This window comes from Micromesistius poutassou, assembly GCF_964030765.1.
Source record: "Micromesistius poutassou genome assembly, chromosome: 22".
Lineage (NCBI taxonomy): Eukaryota > Metazoa > Chordata > Actinopteri > Gadiformes > Gadidae > Micromesistius > Micromesistius poutassou.
Genome location: NC_140292.1, coordinates 6,628,342 through 6,647,777, shown reverse-complemented (window position 1 = coordinate 6,647,777; position 19,436 = coordinate 6,628,342). Strand labels below are relative to the sequence as shown.

At 42.7% G+C, this 19,436-nt stretch overlaps 1 protein-coding gene across 1 annotated transcript; it reads right to left on the bottom strand.

Annotated features, from left to right (window-relative positions):
- Positions 1 to 2,723: 2,723 nt before the first annotated feature.
- Positions 2,724 to 18,908, bottom strand: cabp1b (calcium binding protein 1b; the record flags this gene model as incomplete). Its single annotated transcript, XM_084486068.1, has 7 exons — positions 2,724 to 2,749; positions 3,463 to 3,535; positions 3,821 to 3,895; positions 4,248 to 4,357; positions 4,759 to 4,902; positions 5,014 to 5,044; positions 18,171 to 18,908. The coding sequence occupies 7 exons, from the start codon at positions 18,906 to 18,908 to the stop codon at positions 2,724 to 2,726; spliced, it is 1,197 nt and encodes a 398-aa protein (XP_084342194.1).
- Between the last annotated feature and the right edge of the window lie 528 nt (positions 18,909 to 19,436).

The window sequence follows — 19,436 nt, the reverse complement described above, 5'->3', positions numbered from 1 at the left end:
AGACTACCTTTTTCTACATTTGTTCAGCCACAGTGAGTGGTCAGACACAACACTAAACATGATCCAAAGTCAATCTGAAGACGTTCATTCGACTAGGAGGATTCACAACAAAAAGTTAGCAGTCTATACAGGGGTTAATTCTGTTCTGTGTTTGCCCTTGGTTACGGATCACCACTTTCCATGCTCAGCAAAGCACTGACCTGAGAGGAAACAGGAAGCTGTTGCACCCTCAGAGGATGCGCTGCATCACAAAATCTATGGGGGAATCTGTAGTTTCTGTGTGTCAGCAAATTACCTCTCTCCATTTCCCGCTCGCTCCCTCTCCCGCTCGCTCTCTCTCTCTCTCTCTCACTCACTCTCACTCTCTCTCTCTCTCTCTCTCTCTTGCTCTCTCTCTCTCTCTCTCTCTCTCTCTCTCTCTCTCTCTCTCTCTCTCTCTCTCTCGCCAGAGAAAAACGCTTGGTCACCTCTTCTCAAACTCTCTTCTTGGTGCTGGACCAAGACTTGGAGGTCCTTTGCTTCCTCCTCCTCCTCTTCTTCTTCTTGCTAATATACATAGCAATTCATAGAAAAGTCATTCAAAAGGACCAGTTACGGTTATGAAAAAGTTAAAGAACTGTTTATTTTAGTAGTTAGGCTCAGAATAAGTGTTTTACCAGTAGTACTATATTTCATTTGGTTAACCTTTATTTATCCAGGTGATATTTACAATCCATTCTGCAAGATTGACCCAGCCAACAGGATAGCACAGTATAAAATATGACAGAACGTACATACATTTAGCGACACCCAGAAGAACAAAAACATATAAATTGGAATTCATTCTTGGTTCATTTCTCTATTCGTCGTAGTTGCTCTACTGGAACAAACCCTTGGCAGAAGGCCAAAGGCAGAATATGTCATGTGGAGAATCTAGCAGATGTTGTAGCTCATAGGGTTGCTGACCTATGTTGCTCTAGAAGGCATGGACAGTTTTAAAGAACTAAGAGACTAATGTTCCTCTAGGGACTACATGGGGGAGACAGGTATTAATGCAATTAGGAAACCAGGTCATGGTATAGTATAGTATTAGTATAGTAGTTAGGCTTTCCTCTGTGAGCATGAGGTTAGGAAACCAGGACTTAATTATTAATGAATTAATGAAGTCCTGGTCTTGGATTTAATTACAGCAATCATACACTCATAATGAACCTATTTATACACATATTTATACACACACGTTCATACTAAAATGTATTCACCCATTCATACACCCATTCCCCAAAGTCAGACAATAGAAATATGTTTAAAATGCATTCATTTATGAATTCACCTCAAGTTACCGCTGGTCTACTTCAGTGAGTTTGGAAACCTGACCTAATTTAAGGCTAGTGAAAAGGTTAACCTTTTGTTTATCAATTTAATCTCATTATTCAGCCAATCAACCTGCAAAAAATCCTCTCATCATGGCCAACCAAGCATTTCTGACAGAAAAAGTGTGTCTGCTTTGTTCAAATAAAAATCTTTATTTTCATATTGTTTCCAATCGTCTCAATTTGAAGTTGTCTCTTGCATGCATAGTTTCAAACAATTAAAGAAGATTCAGCAGCGAGGACCATCTCCCTTTGGTAAAAGGTTTCCTTTGACATCTCACCTTTTCCATTGAATTCAGTAGACTAACATTTCATCAGTAGTAAAAACGATATATTTTGGACTGATGCCTAAAGGAAGCTGAAGACTTGCTACTTGCTCACAATGCCGATTATTAACAATAAATTAAAGGAGAAATAAATTAATGAACATGGCAATGTCTGAGCTTTGTATGAGCGATTCTAGCACTATTTTCCATAAGACACTAACACTTACAGCAAAATAAAGTAGTACACTTAACAGAACCCTTTTTTGCTTAAAAATATGTTCATAATATGTCCTTCACACAAATAATTGCCTAAATCAGGTTTCATGTTCTGTAACATTACTCATCATTCATCACAGTTCAACAGAGATGGACGTTAACATAAAAATACATTTTCAGTTTTCATGCAGTGACAGAACCAGCGAAACATTGAAAGGGATGCACATACATACATACATGGCTTTAAGGAATCATACACACAAAGAAGTCAAATCATGTCAAAAATGACATGAATATCACAGTAGGAATGACAATAACATGTTGCGCATCATCAGTGCTACATTAAATATCTTAAACAGCCCCGCTCTTCATTTTCAAAGGGTTGATAGTCGCTAAAATATGGATTATTCAATTTAACATGAAATGCACAAAACACAAAACACAGTATTTCCAACAACATGAAAAAAGAAGGCTATTCCCATAGCCAATGTGTACCTATAACGTTATGCTAGTGAGCTGGCATCGTCTCAACATAATGGCAATTTCTATTCAGCTAGTCAAGTCAAACCAACATATTTGCCGTCTAAACAGATTACCGACAACAAACAACAAACCAACAGCAATAGAAATCCAGCTCCTCCACAATAAAAGTGCACTCTGCCGTACGAAAGTCTTGTAAGATGCATAAGTTTAGTAGAGGTAGACACATGAAGCAGTGCTACTCTTGCCCGTCGCAGCCAGACCTTTTGTGCTTCAGTGCTGTGGTTTCAGGCCAGGGTATTGATATGTTTTCTTCTCTGGTTTCTTCATCCAGAGGCTTCTTCATACATGTAATACATGTAACACGCATAATACATGTGTCATACATGTATTACGTAGAGGCTCTAACTCACCGGGACATCATCCGCACAAATTCTGTGATTTATAAAAGAATCGAAGCACAAATGTATTAATATTCTGGAAAAAGATAACATCCAAACGTAGAGTGAATAAAAAGGTGAATATTGCATTATTGCTAATGTTAGCAGCTAACCTAACGGATCACACATGAACCACTTTGGTATTCCTTTAAGATGTGAATGAAGCTATAGGTCTCACAGTGAGGAATTGGGAGCACTGACATCTATATCGGGTGGTGTGTTGGTAATCTGAGAGGTGACATAATCCTTGAGTATGGAGATAATCTCTTACACACACACATACACACTCCACTTCATGCTTTCAGACGCATGCTGGGCCTCCACATGGTTTGTGAGTGTGTGTGTGTGTGTGTGTGTGTGTGTGTGTGAGAGAGAGAGAGAGAATGTGTGTATGTGTGTGTGTGTTGGAGCTTGCACGTGAAAGAACGGAACTTGACAGACTGAAACTCTCTGTATGAAGTCACCCTGTAAATGTATATGAAATGAAAATGAAAGGTGACATATTATACCGTTACAAGCTGTTTTGAAAATCAGCCTCTTCTGACATCACAAGTGGGAGTGTCCACCTAGTTGTAACCTAGGATTGCAATGGCTAATCACACTCACACCTGGTGGTATACTATGTCACCTTTAGAAAATGCTCAGTTATCACTTTAACACAACGGGACGTTCTACAGGTACCTCCAGGGATGGGCCACGCCCTCTCACCTTCAAAGTCAACGTGTCCGTCTCCGTTGAGGTCAATGTCCCGTAGGATGTCCTCCAGGTCTCGGTGGCCAACCTGCCGTCATAGCAACGGGACAGTTATCCGTTAAGTCTGATAACCATGGATCCTGGCTTTCCATTTGGCTTCATGGTTGAAATCAAAATTCTCACAGACCGGGCGGGGTTCCTTCCACTCCAACCAATCACAAAGCGAATACTTATTCCACCTGTGCCGTTGCTCTCTGTTGTTCCTTTTAGGTATAATATTTTAAATAGCTGATGTAACGATGCTTCAAGTTCTGTACACACATTTATTCAACTACAACCTTCTGTTTCATATGATTAGTGGTTCATATCTCACCTGTTGACCTAACAGTTTTTTCATCGCTTCTCTGAGCTCTGCTGTGCTTATCTGGCCGTCACCGTTTGTGTCGAACTGTAAAAAAAAAAATAATACCTTAAGAAATGCCACACTTTTCCTTCAAATCAAATGCATGATCCAGATTCTGATCAAACGTATTACATTTTCCTGCACATCTAATCCTATATCCTATATATATTTCCACATAATATAAATCAGCTATTTTGAGATACTCTTTCTGAATCACAAAAGACCTCTGGGATGTGAATAATATATTTAAAAAAATATATATATATATAATATAAATATATATATACATATGAATCAGGTGACAGCCTTGACATTCAAAGCGTGACTTCAGACCATGACTCTAGTCTTGTCTGACGGTGACATGGCTCCGGGGCCTCGGCCCGGTGCGACCCCTCACCTCCCTGAAGGCGTCTCGGAGCTCCTTCACTCCGATCATGTCGGCCGTCTCCGCCAGCAGCTTGGGGCCCATCAGCTCCACAAAGTCCTCAAAGTCCACGTGACCGCCCACTACACAGCAAGAGAAACAGCAGCTTAGGAAACCACAGCCCCCACCCCATAGTCATAGAAGGGTGAATGCAGGTGTCGCTCGCAACACTATCGATGGGTCTGCTCTCCTCTAGTGTACCAGAGCACACGGTCAGGGTGTCTTCACTGGGTTTAGTTTGATGGGGTAAGTCTGGTCGCCAAAGAAAATACTTTTATCTCTTATTCATCTTCCATATGGCTCTTTGTCAGGAAGCAAAATTATAATAATAAATTCCATTACAAATCGGATATAATACAAGACCAATGATGCATGATGCAGGTGATGAACACGGGCGCACACCAACACACACACACACACACACACACGCACACACACACACACACACACACACACATAAACACATGCACACGGACACACTCACGGTTCATATTGATCTGCTGGCTCAGTTCGATGAGCTCCATCTCGGTGGGCATGTAGCCCATGGTGCGCATGCAGTTCCCCAGGTCCTTGCAGCCGATGAAGCCGTCTTTGTCCTTGTCAAACTCCTTGAAGGCCTCGCGTAACTCTGTGGAGGGGAACAGTGGCACAGCGAGGTCAGACGACGTCCAAAAGGAAACGACTATGGCCGGGTGATGTTTGGTCATCGTGCTGGACGGAGAGTATTGTGGCAGCCTACCATCCATCTCCTCTGGTCTCAGCTCTCGGTCCTGCGGAGGATCACATGGTTAGTGAGGTACCAAGATCACATTGTTAGTGGAGTACAAAGATCACATGGAGTACAAAACTCATATAGGGATCAATAAGGGAATTATTACGTTTATTATTATCATGATATGAGATATTAGGTTTTGAAGTTTGGTAAGAGAAGCAGAGGAATGCACCAGAACAAAAATAACAGCATAACTAATACTGGATGCATTAGGCACTGGAGTGGCACTGGAACAATTATTTTGATGCAAAATGAAATAGATTAGAATGAATATTTCTGGTGGTCATAGTCTCAAGGTGAACTACTTTTCACTCTATGTTCCATATCTGGATTTATTTATGAAAACACAAAAAAGTATGCATATGAGTGCCTACTAATGCAATGATGCGGCAATATACCATATGCCATATGCCCCCCTTCCCCCCCTTCTTCTCGCAAACTGGGGCCTGAAAACATGCTTGCTCTCTCTGGTTGAGGCAACGTTCAGTGTGACTTCTGTGATTCCCTCACTTTCGATCGTGAAGTCTAAACCAAAAGAGTTTATTACATGGGCTTCACCAAAGCCTTTTGAAATGCAGAGGAGAGGCCTCAACTTGTTTCATATGGGGAGGTGCACAGCTTAGAATTTAACTAATCGGACAGACATTTCCAAACAAAGCATTCTGAGTAGCGAGCAATGAGGAGACTTTAAAGAGACATTGGAAGAGTAAGTGAGTCAAGTGAGTCCGTTTGCGTTGCATTTGAATTGCTTGTACAGTGTGTCTGTTAGTTTGTGACTCCTGACTCGTGTGTTGCTCGCTAGCCTACACTACTTGACATTTCGAGTGGATCACAAACATGAGGAAGAAAATGTAAAACAAACAAAAACCAAATATATTAAAAAAATATCCTTGCTGATCATTACATTGACAAAGGCATTGCAACCGTGTTAACTATCTCAGTCATGCTTGTGGCGGTTACACTTGTTGTTTCAATGGGACTTTTAGCATCCAATCAGGCCAGGACATTAACTCTCAGGTATGGACTGTTCCCAGGTTGGATCCTGCTCACATTGTGATCTGATATGCTAGACCAAATCCTGAGGTCGTCAGGCGTGCATTCTGATCGGATTGCAGAGGTGTGTTTAAGGCCATTTGAGCACAATCTGGACGGACACCTGACATGTTATTAAAACCATGCCTACACAGAGCCTGCCCGGACTCTCCTCCTTCTCCCGGGCAGGTACACAGTGCTAGACACACAGCACTCATACCGGGATCACGTCTTTGGTTACCTGCGTCACATTGCTTATTCAGAGCGTGATAATCGGTTTAATATCCAATATCCTCAAACTTAAAAAAAGGTTCAAACGTTCAAACTGCTGTTGCGATGACTCTGACTTTCAGTGTTGATGTCGGTAAACACGAATCATAATGTTGCGTAATACTGGGATTTAAAGCTGAGAGACGAAGTGATGGGGTGAGAAATGGAGAGATGAGAAAGAGGTGAGAAAAAGAAAGGACAGTAGAATGTATTTGTCTATTTAAAAGTATTAAATAATGTTACGGACGTATTTTAAGAGGTGGTGGCAACTTTTCATTAGACTCAGCAAATTGTGATTTTGTTTCCGTTGTTCTGTGTACTTTATATACTTGACCGCGCCCATACCAGCTGACAAGTACTGCCTTGCTGCTTCTATGTCGAGTCTCAAGTTCATAGAGCAAGTTCGTAATGCGCTGGTGAGAAACATTATGTCACACTAAGCACGTCGGATTATGGCTGTGATGTACTTTGATAATCAAATAAATAGTAAATTTCATATGCATTTTAATTTCATTGTGTTGTTGTGTTTTTATCAGTAGTTTATAAATGTGGATTTGTCTTTGGGTCTGGATGTGAAGAAGTTTGGGAATCCCTATCTTACATGATTACACACACACACACACACACGTGCGCGCTCACACACGCACACACACACACACACACACACACAAACACACACACACATACACATATACACACGCACACACACACACATTCTCTGTTCCACACGTCACAACCTTGCACATATTTACACATCAGCAAATACACACACACACACACACCGTCACATGTACGCACACACTTACACACACACTCACTTCCAGACATTCTTTGTTCCAGTCATCAAACCTAAATAACGTTCCAGACTGACTCCTGATCAGAGGTCTCTCAGCCTCCCTGAGCACAGCGCCTCAAAGTCAAATCTGCTTCTTCATCCATCAATCAAAACACGGCGTCGTATCAGAGGGAGCGTCCACATCCCTCGCCTGGTCATGCTTGCATGTTGCATGCACCTTGCATGCACGTTGCATGCACGTTGCATGCACTTTGCGTGCACGTTGCATGCACTTTGCGTGCACGTTGCATGCACGTGACCATCAGGACTTACGTACAGCCTGCCGGTTCTCAGCGAAGCCCTTGCGTAGGAAGATGCAGGCGGGCCCCAGAACGGTGTGCATGGTGGCTCCGTTCTGGGCCAACGCCATTAGAGGCTCTAGATTGGACCCCCCTCCTCCTCCTCCTCCTCCTCCCTCCTCACTCCTCACTGCTTTGTAGCTCTTCTTCGGGTCCTGGGGGGCCGTGATTGGGGGGGGGGGGGGGGGGGGGGGGGGTGTAGAGTAGGGGTAGAGTGGAGGAGGGAGAGGGGGCAGAAACAGCGGTAGAAACACCATGACTCTGGTTGTTGACAGCAGGGAGTCACGGTGAGGACACGACACGAGAGAGAGTGGAGTCGGGACAGCGGGGGCTGTCCTGGGGGGGGGTGTCTGTCAGTGTCATGTCCCGGGGTACAGCTCTAATGAGTCACGAGGTCGTCTAGGGGAAGGGAAGCGTATTGTTCTAGTGCAGGCGGTAGTCATGTGTCCGGGGGGGGGTTAACTATAGCTGGCCCTCAACGAGCCGCAGAGCAGCACTCCGGAGGTCGTTCATGGGGTCCATGGGTCCGTGGGCAGGAGAGCTTCAGGACGTTGATCGTGACGTCAATCGTGTCGCTATGTTGTGTTTTTTCGGACAATGTGGTCTCAGAGTCAAACAAAACAGGACGGCTACGGGGAAACTTAAAGAAAAAAATCAATCGCTACGGCAACCGAAGCCGGGGATTAGTTTGGAGTAGCAATGTGACAGCTGAAGGTTTCATGAACGAATACAAACAAGGGCATGTTAGTGGTGTATTAGCGATGGGTTTGATGACGCATTGCGCGTCCTATTAAATATACGAGATGAAACACGCACGTTTGACGTAATAACTTATTTGTCCGGTTGTAATTAGTCATCATCTAGTCTGACGGGGTAGGTTCGGAGGCCAGCCTTTCAACTTGTTTAATTATAATGAGCAATTAGCTAGAATCCAGCGTGCAGCACGCTGTCCTCAGAAATGCACACGTCCTCACAATGCCTTTTATCTCGCAAGCTACAGGTTCATTAAAAGCAGGAAGCTGAATGAGGTCAGAGCATCACAGTAACTAATAACAAACCAGATACTAATATTTGCTCTGCTGCTGAGCCCAGCGTTCGAAGGCTAAGCGAAAGCTGGGTTTAAAAATAGACCGCCGAGAGGTTGGGAAATGGACAGCCCCCCGGGCATGTTATATATTTGTATGTTTTGCCGAAAGATACCCAAATGTCCCTCAGAAACATCTTCGGTAATATCACCAGAAATATTTCAAGAAATTTCTCCAGAAATAGATTCAGTGGAACAATGGAATAATTAGGCACTAATTGATGCCTGACGAACTATTGGTGCAATGTGGACAATCGCGTCGAGCCACTCAACAAGAATATATGACATAAACTATCAGTAGTTGACCTGTTCATCACAGCAAATAAGAACATTTTCCAATCGTCTTTAAATTCCGAGCTCAACTTCAAGAGCTGAACTACATGCCTCATAAATTCATACTTAGTACATACAATAAATGGCAACATATGATGCCTGTTTTTGTGTTTTTATGACACAAAAACACACACACACACACACACACACACACACACACACACACACACACTCAAACACACATGCATCACACACACACACACACACACTCAAACACACATGCATCTCACACACACAAATACACACACACATGCATCACATACACACTCAAACACACATACATGAACACAATCTTTTTTTTCTTCAAATGACCCTCACGCCAGTTCTGGTGATGCAAAACTACACAGTTCTGGTGATGCAAAACTACACAGTTCTGGAGATGCTACACTACACAGTTCTGGTGATGCTATACTACACAGTTCTGGTGATGCTATACTACACAGTTCTGGTGATGCTACACTACACAGTTCTGGTGAGGCTACACTACACAACCCTCCAGGTAAAACTACAACAACCATCTAGATAAGCTACAACCTTTGCGTTAACTCTGGATAAACTACAACATTTCAGATAAACTACAACAGCTGTCCAGATGAACTACAAATACCATCCAGGTAAGCTATTACAACCATTGAGAGAAGCTACAACAACCGTCCAAATAAACTACGACAACCGTCCAGACAAACAACCCTCAAGATAAACTACAACAGCACTCTATATAAACGACAACAACAATCCAGATAAACAACCACAACCTCTGATAACCTTTAGGAACTTTAGCTTACCTTCCTGGAGACTTCTTTAAGCGACTTAACATGGCGATTTCCCATTGTAACGATGCTTCCTTCCTTCCTTGTTTTGCTTATTATTGTAGTGGTTTCCCTGTGTGTTTTCTCTAACTGTGTCTGCGTGTGTCTCTGTGTGTGCGCATGTGTGTGTGCGTGTGTTGGCATCGGCGCGTGTGTCGGGCATGCATGGGATGAAAGAGAGGTTCAGAAAACAATTTTAAAAAAACAAACAGGGGAGGAGGGGTGCTGGGTTAGGGGTTCAGTGGGTCATCGAGTAAAAACACTGGGGGGCGGAGGGGGAGGCAGGGGGAGATGGAGGAGATGCTGCAGAAGGAATGGAGAGAAAGGAGTAGAGCCCTGGGAGAACGTCCATAGTTGAGGGAGAGAGGAGAGGAAGAGGTCGAGGAGAGAGGAGAGAGGAGATGAGGGAGGAAGGGAGCAAACTCAACCCGAAACAACCCAGATGGAGGAACTGTGTTGTAAACAGACGAGCCGAGCGACGAGGCAGAGGGAGAGAGTGTGTGTGGGAATCAAAAGGAGGCAAGTGCCACAAAGTACAAAATGCAAGATTTGCTTATTCACTCGCTCTCCATCCTCTGCTACTCCAGTGTCTATCTCTCCTCCCTCTCCTCTACCCTCCCCCCACCAGCTCCCTCTCTCTCTCTCTCTCCCTCTCTCTCTCTCTCTTTCTCCCTCGTCTCCAATTCCCTCTCACTCTGTTGCACAGTTTTTAACCATGGCTGTGCAGGGGGATGTGGCGTATTACCTTCCCCAGAGCCAGACGCGAGAGACGCTAATCCAAACACACACTCCAGTGTACACTCGATTTAACACACGAGGATGCTGGGGCTGAAGAGCTAAAAATATACCATCTCCCTCTCTCTCTCTTTCTACCATCTCCTGCTATCTCTTTCTCCTCTCTCTCTCACCATTCCTACCATCTCCGTCTCTACCGTTACCCCTCTCTCACTCTCTCTTGTCCATCCTTTGCGACGGACCAAACACACACACACACACACACACGCACACGCACACACGCACACACACACACGCACACACACACACACACACACACTCGCACACAAACAATGCAAGTCACCAAGTCCTGTTAAGCTGTCACTGTACAAGGGGCTGGCGACACACACACACTCACACTCACACACGCGTACACAAACGCACACACACAAATATGACGCAGACACAGAGAAGCAAGCAAAATAAATCGATACATTATTTGCATCCTCACACCGCAGAGGACCTCTGAGTGAAATCCCTCAGAGGAGAGGGAGGGGGGGCTAGGGGTCTGCATATTAATAACCATGTATTCTTTTATGTCTTCAACAATAACCATAACATGCCACACATTCAAACATATGGCTGCTGCTTCTTCCTAGTTTACAGAAATTTGCTCATCCTTCTGAACTTGAATGTCCTCTCTCTATTTTAACATCCATATTCCTGGCATGGTCTTCACTCTCTCTCTCTCTCTCTCTCTCTCTCTCTCTCTCTCTCTCTCTCTCTCTCTCGCTCTCTCTTTGTCTCATCTCAGTCTCTCTTGCGCTTTCATGTTCATGTGCATTTGAGTGTGTGCATGCGTCTGCGTGGATGTGTGTGCGCACGTTTGCGTGTATGTGTGTGTGTGTGTGTGTGTGTGTGTGTGCGTGCTGGGAGATGAATCAGCCTCTTACTGGAGGCTCATTGTGAACTTCAGAACACATTAGACGTCACACAGGAGCCGTCAGCTTCTATTCTATGTCCTCACTCTCTCTCTCTCTCTCTCTCTTGCGCTCTCTCTCGCTCTCTCTCTCTCGCTCTCTCTCTCTCTCTCTCTCTCTCTCTCGCTCTCTCTCTCTCTCTGGGAAAGAGAGCTAGGAGAGCAAGATGAAGACGAGGTGTAAAAAGGAAACCATGCGACCGATGAAGGATGAGAAAGCTTAGAGAGAAATATAACACAACAACATGGGGATTGGGCGGATGTGGAAATGAAAAGCAAAGAGGTCCTTGGCAGGAATCAAAGGACTGGCGGGAACAGGACGTGTCCTCACATTGTCTTGATGTTATTTAGCTCATATTACCGTCAACGCTCTGCCACAACCATCCCTCTCTTCCTAACGATCGTCTGGAGGGTTGTAAGTCTACATTCGGTTTGACTGTAGGCCTACATTCAGTTTTACTATATGTTTTACTATATGTCTATTATGTTTTACTATACATCTACATTATGTTTTAACTGTAGGCCTACATTATATTTTTACTGTAGTCCTACATTGTGTTTTACTTTAGACCTACATTATGTTTTTACTGTAAGCCTATATTATGTTTTTAATGTAGGCCTACATTATGTTTTGCTTTAGACCTACATCATGTTTTTACAGTAGACCTACATAATGTTTTTAATGTAGGCCTATGTTATGTTTTGTTTAGACCTACATTGTGTTTTGCTTAGATCTACATTATGTTTTTACTGTAGGTCTACATTATAGTTTTACTGTAGGCCTATATTATGTTTTTACTGTAGGCCTACATTCTGTATTGCTTTAGGCCTAAATTATGTTTTCACTGTAGGCCTTCATTATGTTATTACGGTAGACATACATTATGGTTTACTTTAGACCTACATTAGGTTTTTAATGTAGGCCTACATTATGTTTTGCTTTAGACCTACATTAGGTTTTTAATGTAGGCCAACATTATGTTTTGCTTTAGGCCTTCATTATGTTTTTACAGTAGACCTACATTATGCTCTGCTTTAGACCTACATTATGTTTTTACTGTAGGCCTACATTATGTTTGTAGTATAGGCCTACATTATGTTTTATTGTAGGCCTACCTTATGCTTTACTGTCGTCTAAATTATGTTTTACTGTAGGCCTACATTTGTTTGCTTTAGGCCTACATTATGTTTTCACTGTAGGCTTTCATTATGTTTTTACTGTAGGCCTACATTATTATGTTTTTATTAAGACTTACATTATGTTTTTAATGTAGGCCTACATTATGTTTTTATTGTAGGCCTGGATTATGTTTTGCTTTAGACCTACATTTACATTTTTTTACTGTAAGTCTACAATATGTTTTGCTTTAGCATTTAGTTTTCCTGCAGGCCTACATTGTTTTACTTTAGGCCTACATCATATGTTGGGCTACATTATGTTTTTTCCTGTAGGCCTACATTGTGTTTTACTGTAGACCAACATTGTTTTTTTTCTGTAGCTCTCTACTTACGGTCTACATTGTTATTAGGCTTACACTGTGTTTTTAATGTAGGTCTACAAATGTTTGTCTGTAGGTGTATATTTACTTTATCTTTTCTTTATTTTAATTATAGTTTACATTGTACAATATAATCTATGGTTGGAAATGGAGTCAATAGCAACAGTCACTGCATAGCAGTGGTCTGTTATACAGAAACAGCTGAATGCCCTAATTCACAAACCATAATCTAGTATTCAGCAAAGCCATGTAATTAATGTATATATTATATGCATACATTATACACACACAAACACACACACACACACTCTCAGTTGCTGTCCCATTTCATGGTCTAATCCCAATCTTAAAAGTGGATTTGTAAGAGTTCTCATCTCCTCCTTTGACTGCACTCAAAGACCACACAAAAACTTACAGATCTGCGGCTATTAATAGACTTCATACTCAAAAGGCTGAAAAGCACATGACGTTGCACCTACGACATCACTGCCCTCTCCCATTAGATGCACAAATCTTCCTTTTCATTATACGGTTTTCTCAGACGTCATCATCTCTCTTTCTCTCCTCTCTCTCTCACTCTGTCTATCTCTCTCTCTCTTTCTCTCACTCTCTCTATGTCTCTCTCTCTCTCTCTCTCTTTCCCTCTCTCTCTCTCTCTCTCTCTCTCTCTCTCTCTCTCTCTCTCTCTCTCTCTCTCTCTCTCTCTCTCTCTCTCTCTCTCTCTCTCTCTCTCTCTCTCTCTAAAAGGGTGAGATAAAGAAGAGGTGTAAAAAGGATACCATGTGACCGATTAAGGACGAGAAAGCTTAGAGAGATATAAAATGCAGAAAAAAAATGGGGTTTGGGTGGATTTGGAAAGGAAAGAAAGCAATAAAAAAAGCGAAAGAGGTACTTGGCAGGAGTCAAAGGACTGGTGGGAACAGGACGTGTCCTCACATTGTCTTGATGGTATTTAGCTTATATTACAGTTTTTCTCGATTGTATACGCACAAAAAATTTAACTATGCACACAATTCTGAAAACTTGAAGCTCATGTATCAACTACAATACTCCAGTCTGCTAAACTCTAAGCACAATTCCACTGGTTTCACACATATGGAAATTCTAAATCACATTTTTGCAAAACTCTAAGCACAAATCTCATCATTTAGCACACTTGGTTCAGCTGGAAAACACTGGTCTTCAAAACGCCACACCCAATTACCAATTAGTCTCACTCTCTTCTCACCTGTTCAAACTCAACTGGCAAAACACTTCAATCATGTGTCAGAGCATACCGTTTTTATAATTGTTTAAACACATTATTGGAACATCAGACACAATGTGCACAACCTGAAACTAATGTACCAACTGCAAAACCAATTCTGCAGAACTCCAAGTACATTTTCTGCTTTAGACTCAGATTCCCATTCCAAACCACACATTTTCACAACACTGCACACAATGCTCTATATCTTGCACACTCTTCCTCAATTCCCTCTCTTGGTACTGCCGATCACATGTCTAAACTCCAAAGGCTGTTGTGCAATTAGCAATCTGCAATTTGCTATAGAAGGGTCACAGAAGAAAGACATTACACTAAAGTACAGACATTGAGTAGTATCACTCTATGAGAATGTTGATAATGGTGATGATGATGAACATCTTTATTCTCATTATGGTTATCATCATTATTTAGGATTTTATCCATCTTATGGTGGAAATGTACTGGATATAAGTATTGACCCTTATGGGTATGTGTAGGCATGTATGTATGTATGTATTTATGTAGGTAAGTGTATGCATGTATATGCAAACACACTGTATGTATGACATTTGTTTGTAAATGTGAGAAGGGGGGGGCTTGATATATGTAAGCTGAAGCTTCTGCCCCTACCCTTTGGTTACGACCAATAAAAATGCATTCATTTGTTCATTCATTCATTCATTCATTCAGATGTTTTGTTTACAGTATTGCCTATTTTCTGTTATCTCTTTAATTTCATCCCGTTTTCATTCTGTTTGCTGTGATTTACAGTAGACTGCACATTTTTGGTACAGTATTCGTTGTTACTGTAAAGTATTGTGTGTTGTTTTCTATTTGAGTGTCGTTTTCTTGCAAAAGCATGAAAGCAAAACATGCAAAAGCATAATACTGATGAAGCATTAATATAGTGTTTGCCATTCATACTATAGTGTTTTCCATTCTGCACACCAGTGTTCAATGAGTGCTTAGAAATGTCTACTCATATGATGTATGTGTTTGTCATTTGAAAAGAAAATACCATTTAGTGAATACTGTCTGTTAACACTGTTTTGAGGGCAAAGTGAGCTTTTGCAAGAGAAGTGTAGGATTTTGCATTTTGTGTGTGAGTTTTGAGATTTGTGTTTAGGGTTTTGAGAAAGTGAGGTAGTCTATCAGGAAATGTGCTTAAGCAATTGTGAAAAACTGTAAGAGGAGTGTCCACCTAGATGTATGCTGGAAACATCATTCTCCCAGACTACCCAGTCGACTATACCAACTGATGGTTTATCTATCCATCATACATCTAGGTGGACACTCCCACTCCCACTCCCACGTCACCAAGTCACAGGGCAGGGCAGATTTTGAAAGTGCTTCTAATGGGTGGTCACACTCACACCCAGTGGTAAAATAGGGGCCCTTTAAAGCAAACTAGTAGGCCTATCGCCCTTCTCTAAACCAGCAGGATATATCTGTCGTGCCATAGGGACCTTTATGGAATGAGGTCATTTAAGTTCACATATATTTCATATAGTTCAATATATTTAAAGAAATGGGTCACAGTGATTCTTTTTTTTTCTTCAAACTCCCTCCAGAAACAGGAGCAAACTCATTGTGAGAAACATGGCTGTTATCTGTTGGAACTAATGAAATACTATTTATATATTCTTTGATTATTTTGTGGGTAATGGATGTGCAACACTATCAGTATATATGAGTATATGTTAGCCATGTTAGCCAGGTACCATTTCAGCCATGTTAGCCAGGTACCATGTTAGCCAGGTACAAAGTTAACCAGGTACCATGTTAGCCAGGTACAATGTTATCCAGGTACCGTGATAGCCATGTACCATGTTAGCCATGTTAGTCAGGTACGATGATAGCCAAAGGATATCAATGGAGGGACATTTTAACCAACGCACCATGAAAGGCTCAGTTCCCTTGGGCTCTTATAATGGGTCTTGTGCAGCAGGCTATTCTTAGCTCCATCTGGGAGTGGATGAGTTCTGGAGGGACTGTTACAGACCTTGTGTTACATAAGTAGAAAATAAAAAATATAGGAGTTTGTAGAGGGAAATATCTCTGTAGTGGACGCTGAAGCATCACAGCCGGGTTTAGGACTAAAGATGCAAAGTAATCATATAACATGAAGCACAGGGAGGGGGTGGGGGTGTAAGGACCATAGTGAGCAGGTGCAAGAACATACACACACATATACACATTCACTCGGACACACACGCACACACACACACACATATTCACATACACACATTCACCCCCCCCCCTCCACACTCACAAACACACACACACATACACCCCCTATACACAGACACACACACACACCGTACACACATACACCCCCCCACACACACACACTATGCTTTTTTTTTTTTGCTCTTTGATGTCCACTTTGCTTTCATTATCAGTCTTACGCACTCAAGCCTCAAAACACACAAACACACATACAGTACACACGCACACAGACCTCATATGATTATTAATAGAAATGATCTACTTTTGATGCACCATCACAGTATCTGTTGATGATGGCCCCTCATTGGTTGGAACGTTGTTTGCTGTCATCGCTTGCTAAACCGATATCCTGTGCCCTGTTAAAAGTATTCTGATATCTAGTGTGTCTTAATGTCTTTATTATTTATTATATATCCGTCTATTTCGATTTTTCTTTTGAAAAACCCAGTCGTCCTTGAATCCTTCATAAGTAGGGATGTAAAAAGTAGGGATGTATTCTAGCATGGTTTCAAGCTGCAGTCACTGTATGTGCTCAGTGTTCATAACTCTAAGTAATCATATGGCTCACCACTGGGTTGTGCTGAACACTGATTGAAGCTCTGGCCTGAATGGAGTCAGTTTTATTTCTGGCACAAATCATCATGGGGACATAATTATCTTTCTTGAGCTCCTCATTATCAATGCTGTAAGAGAGAGACAGCGAGCGAGAGAGAGAGAGAGAGAGAGAGAGAGAGAGAGAGAGAGAGAGAGAGAGAGAGAGAGAGAGAGAGACAGAGAGAGACAGAGAGAGACAGAGAGAGAGACGGTGCTGTGTTAGAGGGGTGATGCTGTGTTAGAGGAGGGGTGGTGCTGTCTTGAACCAAGGTACTAGAGAGAGAGAGAGAGAGAGAGAGACAGAGAGAGAGACGGTGTTGTGTTAGAGGGGTGGTGCTGAGTTAGAGAAAAGGTGGTGCTGTGTTAGAGGAGGGGTGGTGCTGCCTTGAACCAAGGTACTATTTATTGGCCGTTTATTATTATGAAACCACCAGAAACACAGAATGATTTAATTAATAAATGCAATACAAAACATATTTGGAAACTGACTTACCTGGTGTGTGTGTGTGTGTGTGTGTGTGTGTGTGTGTGTGTGTGTGTGTGTGTGTGTGTGTGTGTGTGTGTGTGTGTGTGTGTGTGTGTGTGTGCATGCATGTTTGTGCTCATATGTGCATGCATCACACAGTATTGTTGGTTTTTCCACTCTCTGCTGTTCAGGTGATCATCATGAGAAAGATCTTGTTCATATGGGGCTTACGCTTAGGGCTGAGTTAGGGTCTTATGGTTAGGGTAAGTAAGGGTTACGGTCTAAGGGCTTAGGGCTGAAGCCATCAATCAGAATGCTTTCATTGTTGATGACCTCTGTATTCAGAGAGACTCAACGTGTTTTGAGATGGTCTGCATGTTCCCTTCACTTAACAACTTAACACATTTGGTAACAAAGCTATTGGAAGTTAAGATGTGTTTTTTTAAATATAAATAACGCAGTTGGTTCTATGGCCACATATTTTTTCAATCAATATATTCAAAAGATATACTATATATATGTTAAATATGGTTTAGTAGCCTAGGCCTATGTATTATACTATATTATACCACTTTGCAATATGATTATACTTTTTCATTTTTGCATTCAACGCCCATGAATGCAACGTCGTTTTAATAATCAATATAAAATAATAATAAAATAATAAATATCCAACATTTTCCAAAGTTGAACTTCAGTGACTCATTCACTCACAGTCACTCACATACTGTTTACCTGCCCAAACACGGATTTCACGATGGGGTGCAGAGTGGAGTCATGTTCAGACAGGGTGCTCGACTGTTTCTTCTTGCGCCCGGTCCGCCGGATCGGTGCGGCAGGTGCAGGTGGTGAGTCGCGGTTGAAGCTCGTGGAAGATGAGCTCGCGTGTATTCTCTCCTGGGACTCGAAAAAGTAATCGGCGTCATCGGAGTGCTCGTGATAAGACGGTGTCGGTGGAGGCGATGACCTCCTCTCCCGGCGTGAGGTGGCGTGGAGAGGCAGCTCCACTCTGGAGGTGTCGCGCGTGGAGTGGTGGTGATGATGATGATGATGATGATGATGCTGCGATTGTCTGGACTTGGACGACTTGCTACCGGTCTCTCTCTGATTCCGATCCATACTCGACCTCCTCATGTCTATGTGATCGGAACTCTCTTCCAGCAGGAGCGACACCGTTTGTTGTCGGTGCGTGTGCACCTTCTGTGCCCGCGCATCTCCCCCGTCTCGAGAGCTCCCGTGTCTCGGTTGACAGAGGGGTCTCCGCGCGCTCGCTTCATAGTCATCGCCCCAACTCGCGTCCGGTGGCAGGCCGACCCCGCCACCGGTTCCTCCCGTAGGATGATGATGGTGCTGGTTACGGTGGCTCCGGAGACTGCGAGCCCCTACCTCGGAAGTATGCGCGGACCTGCGGTTAGTCGCCGACGATTTCAGCAGAGAAGTGGTCGACTCGCTTTTTGGGAGAGAGGAGCTCATTGCGTCCTCCTGTCTGGGGCTTGATGGACGATGCTCTAGTTTAGGCGGGAGACACCGTTCAGGCGTTACGGTGCCCACGTGGTGTAGGTGTGCAGCTCGCGCTGCTCCTGCCGTTGATCTGAGTAGCCAGGGGAGAAAAGATGAAGTGGCGTTCATTCTCCCCGCTGCGCCAACAGGAGCTACACCCCTCCTACATATATATATATATATATATATATATATATATATATATATATATTTATTTATTTATTTATGTAGGCCTATATATACTACACACTCTACACCCCACCTACATATAGCCTACACTCTACTTTGCTCCCTACCTTCATAAAGCCTACGCCTCACCTACATATAGCCTACACCTCACCTATAGCCTACACCAAATTTACACCTCCATATAGCCTACACCTCCACCTACTTATAGCCTAAACACTGGTCTGCACCCTACCTACATTTATCCTACACCCTATCTACATTCAGCCTACACCCCTTCTACATGTAGCCTACATACTGTTCTGCACCCCTCCT